This window comes from Zerene cesonia, chromosome 16 (genome assembly GCF_012273895.1).
Source record: "Zerene cesonia ecotype Mississippi chromosome 16, Zerene_cesonia_1.1, whole genome shotgun sequence".
NCBI classification, from domain to species: domain Eukaryota; kingdom Metazoa; phylum Arthropoda; class Insecta; order Lepidoptera; family Pieridae; genus Zerene; species Zerene cesonia.
Window position 1 is genome coordinate 1,470,616 of NC_052117.1, and position 9,395 is coordinate 1,480,010.

General features: G+C 31.4%; 1 protein-coding gene across 2 annotated transcripts in view; it reads left to right on the forward strand.

Annotated features, from left to right (window-relative positions):
- The window catches only part of LOC119833090 (tetra-peptide repeat homeobox protein 1-like), a 5,736-nt gene extending 4,717 nt beyond the window's left edge, over positions 1–1,019 (forward strand). The window contains exon 6 of one of the 2 annotated variants that reach the window (XM_038356965.1): positions 1–1,019. In XM_038356965.1, coding sequence (XP_038212893.1) covers positions 1–215 — 215 coding nt within the window. In that variant the 3' untranslated portion in view covers positions 216–1,019. The other variant, XM_038356966.1, reaches the window with a different exon arrangement.
- The last annotated feature ends 8,376 nt before the right edge of the window (positions 1,020–9,395 follow it).

Consider the following 9,395-nt stretch of genomic DNA (forward strand, 5'->3'; position numbering starts at 1 on the left):
GTATCAGCAGCGGTATCGGCGGTGGTATCGGCAGCGGTTTCGGCGGCGGTTACGGAGGCAGTTACGGAGGCGGTTATGGAGGCGGTTACAGTAGCTACAGCAGCGGTTACGGTCTCCACGGCGGTATCAGCAGCGGCCACGGCATCATCAGCGGCGGTCACGGCATCATCAGCAGCGGCCACGGCATCATCAGCAGCGGCCACGGCATCCACTAAACTATCTCCTAGACTAGTAACATTCGGTTGTCAGGGGCGGCGTGCTTGGGCGTTATGAGGCAAGAGTAACTAATGACCATTGTATTGTAAACTGTCTTGATGTTTCAATAGTTCACGTATCAACACTTAGATATGTGCACACTGCACGTAATCTTTTTGCAAAAGTGTCGGCACTTATCTGTACTAAATCGTGTATTAACCTTACCCATACTACGCTCGGAGCTTTTAAATTTAAGACTGATGAGTAAAACCGAATATCGACAAGGCATTAGAGGCTAAAGTCACAAGTTGTGATCTAGGTTAGGCATTAAGCACATGGGGGTAGGGTCGTGCAATTTAGGTACAAAGCTTTGCTGCAAACCGGCTGTCTCATGTAAGAAGATCGCGACTCAGAACGGTACAAATTATAATTGCTTGTCGCCAAATTTTTGAGGTAAATAGATGCGTAGTTTTATGCTCTTTATTATACCCACAATTCTATATCACTATAGTATTTTGTCTGGGACACTTAATTGTTTAACAAATAGGTTTGTGTATAAACATGCTTTGTTGAACAATTAATTGTGGTCTTAAAACTTGAGTAAATATCAAAGCTTTAACAAGATGTTACACGAATGTTCGCTAAATATTATATATTTGTAAAACGCTCGATCTCTTTAGAAGAGCAATCTAAGTACCTGGTTTTTGTACTTTTGTATATAGTATTTCTAATGTTTAGTTTTAAGCTTCAACAATGAGTTTATTTCGACCGCAGTCGGCTAAAAACTATTACGAACCTTTTTCATAATAAATGGTTGTATGAAATCTGACTTCTTTTATTTCATTCTTGGTGATCTACCAAAAGTTACAAAGATAGTACATGTTATTGTATATTTATATATTAACAACTAAATCAATCAATTAACAGAGAAGAAAGAAATTAAATTAATACTTTTGTGAGTTAGATCATTTTTAAAATCTTACAAAGATTTTAAAATTCGTAAATTAAGAAAGAAAAGAAAGAAAGAAAGAAAAGCATTAATTTTGACACAGACATACACACAACAGATCATAATAGAAAACAACAGCATTAAATTAGTAATAATTGATTGAATTATAATAAAACAAAGCAATAACAAATCAATTTTTTGATTCATATAGAACAAACGTTTTTAAATAACGTTCACAGGATTAATCTTATATTAATTTCAAAAGCAGAACCTTCCTTAAACCTCATAAGCTAGATGACTCCTAGATACTAGTTATTACCTCAGCAAATTATATCATATCCTCATTCCTTTGGGCTGTTATCACTGCAGTCAGGTCGGTTACACAACCTAAACCTAACCTAATCTAGACAACGCCCCAGATAACCTAAATGGGGTGTGATTAATGATTTCTATTGATGACTTAATTGATGATGGCATCGGAAACTAAAATCAATAATAAGTAACAATATGTATTGATATTTTTTTTTTTTTTTTTGAGATAAGTATAAAAAATGGAATATCACAAAATGCAAATCAATCGATATAAACATACACAATTTTATAATTTATTTATTATGAAAAAAGACCAATTATTTCATTAAGTATATGAAATAACCGATAATAATTTATCTATTTATTATATATATCATAGTGATTAATCACTGTTTGTTTATAAATCCAAGGAGTAAAACGTCTTTCTTTTTACATTCAAAATAGTTGAATTAACAATAGGACCAAGAACTTAAGACTAATTGGTAAAAAGTATGTGAATTTTTAAGAAATCATATTTGCCTTGCAAAAATATATTGTAATATTTGGTCAGATTTTGATATTAATTACAAACGACGTTCCTAACAAAGTGGATTTTCAACTGATTAACGTACTTCTTTAACTTGAATAGGAAATTGTTGGTTCTAAAATTTATAGGTGGTTGCTAAAAACATCGGTGACTCTTATCCCTGAAAAGAGTCATTAATTCATTTGTTTGATTCGTGTGACTCACAGCTAAATATCCTTCCAACACACTGCGATAGAATATTAGCCTAGTAAACATTGTTGGAATTATACATTCGTTTTCAAAATTATACAATCAAAACTCAATATGCATGTATAAACATGTTTATAACAATGACAGGAGGACTACTATCGACTATTGTAACGGCGTGTTGCACGTGACCGGCATCGAACCCGGAACCTATTTCCATGCATTACATAATTTAGATATTGGATCGAAAACGTCTAATCTTTGATCGTAGGTCTACTTGAGGAACGTTATAATGATCTAAATAATAAATTTATATCTGTAAGTATAGAATAGTCATATTATATTTCTCAAGAGTTGGATTATTTATTTGCTGAAACGCGTTTGAGAAAATAAAAAAGAGATTATTAAGATAACTCTTCTATCTATCTAACGATAGTCTTCAGTTATATCTTTGTAGAATTTCTTGCTTTGATTCTTAATAGATAAAACAAATACATCCTTCCAAAAAGAAATCTAACAGAAACAAAAAAATGTGATACTTATCGTCATCATTTTATAGCTTTATGTATTTCTTCTTAGATAAATATTAAAAGCAACACAAGAAATTTTGATTTTGAAATTTGCGATTATAAATAATGATAAGTTATGAAATATAAAGCATATACTATTAAAAGCAGAGTTATGTCAATAGAATAAACTATAAGACTGCGTGTTATATAGCGCAGATAACCTAACAATACCTATGTAAGAAATAATACGAATAGGTTATTTCGTAAAAGTACCTGCTCTATATATTTATTTAACTTTTTTTAGTATCGGTACAATGTGGCTACATGACCAAGCTTTTTATGTTTTAAATACTTAGCTAAAAATCCATTTTCAATCAGATTTAGAATTTATGAAGACTAATTTTAAATAAGAATAGAAGAAGATTAAAAAAAATACGATATAAAATCAATTAACATTTTATAAAACAAATTCAGAATTATTTTAATTTTTTTTTCATTTCATCGTCGGCAATGGAGCTGGTGGTTCACCTGATGGAAAGCGCTTCCACCGCCCATGAAAATTTTCTTCTTCTTTTCAGCCTCTACAAATTGATTGCCGACTTATAATTAGAAAGGTATTAAAGGATTGACGAGAGGAATAAAGAAAAGGACTGGGAAGGGTAAGGATGGCCTCCGGCTCCCCCACTCACCGAACGAAACAGCAGTATGCTATTTCACGCCTGTCTTCTTCGGGCGTGGTACTTCCCCGGTGCCAGCTGCCCTAATTCGTTGGGACGAGTGGTGACTACCACATACCGATGTCGATTGATTTGTTATGGCACAGGGAACAAAAGGTGGTTCGCCTGATGGTAAGCAAAATGCCTCTGTGAATGCGCTGCCCGCTTTAAAGGGAAAGCGATAAGAAAAGGATTGATGATTGGAAAGAAGCACTGGAAATGTCGAGGAAAAAGAAATGGGCCTCCGGTTTCCCCACTCACCGTACGAAACACAGTAGCAGGCTACTATCGGGTCGATTTTCTGTGCAGGTGTGATAAGTATCACAAGTGCGAGCTGGTCCAATATTTTCCAATGGGTGCTCGACTCCCGCATATAAAATCGTCATCATCAGCCATCTTGATTATCCTAAATAATTATATCATGCCATAATTGAAGCATTGTTGTTTTATGATCTTATGGCTTAAAAAAGATAAATTTATAATAATAACTGGCTAATATGTAACAGGCTACAGAATGTCAGAAGTCAGGAAAAGCTCGTGAAACTCCTTTAAAAGCCTAAATAATGTCTAGATTAATCATTTTATTAATATCTGTATTAAAGTTTCTTATTTTGCATTCGTTTTTTTTAATTTAAAGTTACTATAGAACTTATACTAAAACGCTATCTATGTAAAGTTCTCGAGACTATTTTAGTTTGTTCCCTATTCAGAGTATATAGACATAGTCGTTAGGTAAAGCTACATTCTCGGCTTCACATGTGTTGCACTTGTGTGATATATTTAGTTGTTCATAACGCCTACACTAGATGGCGCTGAAATACATTTTGAAATGTAGATTATGAAATTTGGCGAAAACTTACAAAATGTATAAAACTATACGTTCTCCATCATTTTAAAATAAAGTTATAGTTATCTTAACACTAATTCACAAAAACGTTTAAACTATACCTATATTAGCTAGTAGTCACCTAAAATAAATTTTATTGAACTTTCTGTATGTATATACACTAGAAAACTATCGATTGACGCGAAGTAATGTTGTTTATAGGTTTTAATTATTCTAATTTGAATTCCTATTAAAATTATCAGATAGCCTAACCACGCGAAACATCATACAAATTATTAAATACACGAACGCCTAGTTTTAACTTTTGTTTAAAACCACAAACCTAATCAGGCATTGATATTTAATATTAAACACGTTCATTTATCTGTATATTTATGATCTCGTGACGCGGCACCATTTCTAGACAAATTACAGGTGACGCTTAGGTCTAGTGGTAATCTAGGTTAGTTGCGGTCATTTTACTAGCCGTTGCTGGATAGTATATAGGCTAAGATATGTTGATAAGATATATTCTTATTTCTTATTGATGCTTACTAGTTGTTGTTTATAATAATGAACAAATAATTCTTAGTAATCATACAGATAACATCATACTATGCTGTAATACATGCTATATTTTTTAATTGATGAATATTTTTAACACGGGTTCTTTTAAAGTATCAGTTCGGTTTTTTTTTATGTAGAAAATCATGTGTATTGTTTAATTTTCTTATTTACAAAAATACTTTATTCTCAATGAAACTTAAAATAACATCGAACCATTGCGCCTTTTTTCAGCTAACAAGTTTAAGCATATTTAAAATATTATGATATAATCTTCTATTAATGAATTTATAATCGAAATAATAATTTCAAGTTATCCACAGCCCCCAAATATTTAAGGACTTGAAAAACATCCATCTTCCTTAATAAAGACAGGAAAGATGCGTTTTTAAATAAACACGTTAAATTTATACATCCCACAACATAGTGCTAACATGTAAGTACCTATTTATTTAATTTTATTAATTTTTATGTATTTCGTTTTACAAGAATAGAGGTGCAAAAGAGATGGATTTCTCTAAGACGTTGTTTAAGAAGATAACTCTCCGCACAAAAAACACATGATACCTATAATAACTTTCTGAAACAATACCTGGATGCCTTACTAAATCTAAAACATGTGACAGCGGACAAGTTAGACAGGTTATTCTTTCGCCCACTTACCTGACATAAGGTAATGAGGGTAGAATAAAACTTATTGTAATGGGCATAAAACATTTCATGAAAATGATTAAAAATAATCTTCCCATACATGAAATTTGTTGAAAAATAAATATTCAGCTCTCTGCGAATCAGCCCCATCGGTCAGTGCTAACATGCATCATTAATGGACTTCGATCGACCCATAAACGTTAACCATACATCATACAAATATGATTTTAAGGGGTTAGATACAAACATTGATTATTATTTTATTCAGATATAAGGGTTTATTATACCTATGTGTACTTTTAACTCTAAACCCTGCTGATGTTATAAATGCGATAGATAGTAACTGTGCTATACACCTCAACCACAGAACTGATTTTGAAGGAAATTAGTACAAAGATTTTTTTTTATTTTTTGTTTGAGTACTTTTTACGTTATACAAGACGTTTATATAGTATATATACAAACAGTCATAAATAGCGTCTGACTGAAAGAAGACACTATTAATACTTTAACCAATACAATTGTCCAATAAAGATTTACGTCTATTCACAGATCCACAGATAACATAATGCTATACTACTAATAACATAAAACATCACATTATAAAATTGTACTTTAAATATTAAATTTGTATGCCAATTGTTTGGCGAATTGTGTGGACTTTATTATTGTTGACCAATGCGCACTCTGTATTACCACAATTCAAACAAATAAATGTTTATTATTATTAATATACATATACATCTTCCTAACTGATTCGAGACTAGTAGGTATACTCCAGGGCAATTTTAAACCAGTAAGTACTTATTGCGTATAATTTTTCAATATGCAAATTGTGTATATATCTATACATATATGTATATGTAATCTATATTTGCAGACCAGTAGTTCATTTAATTTCTTCACGACCATAAAGTGACATACCGACACACTTAATTTGTAACGCTCGTTATTGATACTAAGGAGTTTTATCCATTACTAGATATGTTAACAATTTCTCAATCAAAGTATGGGATATAAATATTGGTATTTTATTTACATCTTCTAATGTATTTATTTAATACACCGAGTTTTATTTAAAAAAAGGGTGGTGGTGAAGTTTTGGCCAATTCCATAACATCGGAAATTTGAATTAAAATAAAAAATGTTTACACCCCAATCAATGATTTACTTTAACAATATAAGGAAAAAGCTGAATTGTACAAAAATATATGAGTACCAGCCAGTTATATGAAGCATTTAGCCTAATATTCGCCCTAAATTACTCTATATTGGAATTTAAACAATCATCTAGATCATCTGAAAGTCTAGACGTTACTGGAATCACAACTTTACGTAGAGGAAAGTGAGTCATTCATGGAAATCTTAGAATTATCGCTTGTGACATTGGTATTTAGATACTTTTTATTGCAAAACAGTTGCTAATCGTATCACCATTGGTTTTTTTTATAAAAAGGGAAAATAAGTCAAAAGGTTACACCTACGACCTTTGTGTTATGGTCGGAAAAATTCCATATAATTTCTTCCATCTATGTCTTTAAGTACTGACGTCAAATGGTATGCATTATTGAAGAACCACGTTTGATAGTTCAATTGATTTTAAAACAGAAATTGTACCTATATTACAAGCAAGTGAGTCGAAATGTGTCTGCTATTATGACGTGAAAAAATTTTTTTATGTAAAAGGAAATTTTAACAATGGGTTGGTACATTAAATATTTTGTTTTATAGCATTGAAATGCTTCACTTGCTTCTATTAATTATAGGTACAATTTCTGTTTTAAGAATGAAAAACGAAATGATAACTATATTATATACAATGTACTTTATTTTATCATGATCACATAATAACCTTTGTACTTAAGTAGCAGTCCACCCTGACACTGGTATATAGCTTTCCTCAATAAATGAGCTATTTAACACTGAAAGAATTTTTTAAATCAGATTAGTAGTTCCTTAGATTTCCGCGTTCAAACAAACAAACTCTTCGGCTTTATAATATTATTATAATCTAAGAGTGAGGAATATAATTCACCCGATTATTTCCCAACCTCGTTCACCTGGAATTCGTTCACAATAATTATAATTCTAGCATTATTGAAAAATACTTTCTACAGAAATAAGAATTTTAGTGACAGTATTAGTTTCATATAAAAGGGAACATACATAAAAACTAGTCAACAATAAATACGTGAAGGCGTGTTTATAAACCGCAAGCAAGTTAATAACCCAGTGTATTTAACTTAACGAATGTTCTTCAACAAAAAGTCGTCTAGTCGAAAGTGGAGCATATTTTTGCGTAATTCATAGACTCCTAAAGCGAGGTATGAGTCTAGATTTCAAGCTAAATTCTAGCTGCCAACGCGACCGATCGTAAAATTGTGTTTGCGATCGACATTTCTACTTGCAATTGCGTTTGAATTTTAAACCATTTTAAGAAGCAATACTTTTTTGATAAAAAAAAATTTATACTTGGAAAAAATTGGACAAACACGTCACTTAACTTATTAGTCTTAACAAACATGATAAGAGAACCATAAATTAAGTCTGGAAGGGGAAAGAAAACACAATGAACAAAAGACTGTCAGGATTATATACAATCTCTTGTATTATTGATGAGGGCGTGATGGTGTTCCAGTGTTCAATATAGTCAATACCCAAAGACCCATTTCCAAGAACTATTAGACTATTCAATTGGTTTTCTAGTAATTTTCCTTTGGAATTAAAATCGTTCCTAGATATTGATAATGATGATATTAAAACAAGTCCAACATTTAGTTTGAATTAGGTAACATCTTTGAAATACCATATTGTGGCAATAAAATAGTTTTTGTTACCATAACTAAAATTGTATGAATTTAAGAATTTTATCATACTTATTTGCTAATCGCCACATAATGTAGATAATGTTGATACTTAATTCTAAATTGTAATAAATACAGACCTCAGGTTACCTTCCATTTTTGCTGACAGGTTGCATTCAGAGCAATTAAAAACTTGACTATCAATTTAAAAAATTCTCATTAAAATCAACTTAAATGTTATTTTATATATGCAATTGAATATTTAGTAGTGACACAATGATCTTTAATATTAAATATTATTGACAATGATACATTAAGAATCCTATCCGAAAATTTGTAACTTCGTTATATATTAGTTATGTTTATTTATCCAGTCAATGGAATTTGAGAAAATATTCAAGCGGAATATTTTATACAAATTATTATTAATAAACTATATTAACATATAAAGTAGACATAAAAATATTATCATGAAATAGAATCATCATAATTAGTCAATTTTGTTATGTTTGGGACCTTTTATGAAAGAACAGGCATACTGGACACGTCTGTTCAATGATTTGACGTCAAAATTAAGTCGACATTTTTACTTTTACGTCATGCCCGTTTTCTCTCGATATTTTCCTTCAACTGTTTTGATTGGTATTGGAAGGAAGGAAAAATTATTCTAAATTACTTCATCTTAGTAGGATTAATTCCTCCAGTGTTTTGTTGATCTTTTAGGACTTCATATAAGATATAAGGCTATAAGATAAACATTGACTAGAGAAATAAAGAAAAGTGATGGTAGTAGTGAGGGGAAGGATACAGGTCTTTTTCAGGATACAGGTAGGTTTCTTACTCATAGCATGAAACCCACTATACGTGCTACTGTTTCACGCCGATCTTCTATGGGGTGTTGACAGCTTTCCCGGTGCGAGCTGATACAATACGTGCCGAAGCGTGCTAGCCAATTATAATTGGCCAATTTAAATATGGTATATTAGTTAGTTAGTTATTGGGTTAGTCCGCACGTTTAAAAAAAACATCTTCTCACTATTTACGAACTTATCGACTATTTACAGTGGGGTGTTACTGGGGTAAGAAAACAGCACCTATCATTTTTTCAACGAACATATTTCTTACGTTTTCTCATTAGGATTGATTATCCTGCTAGT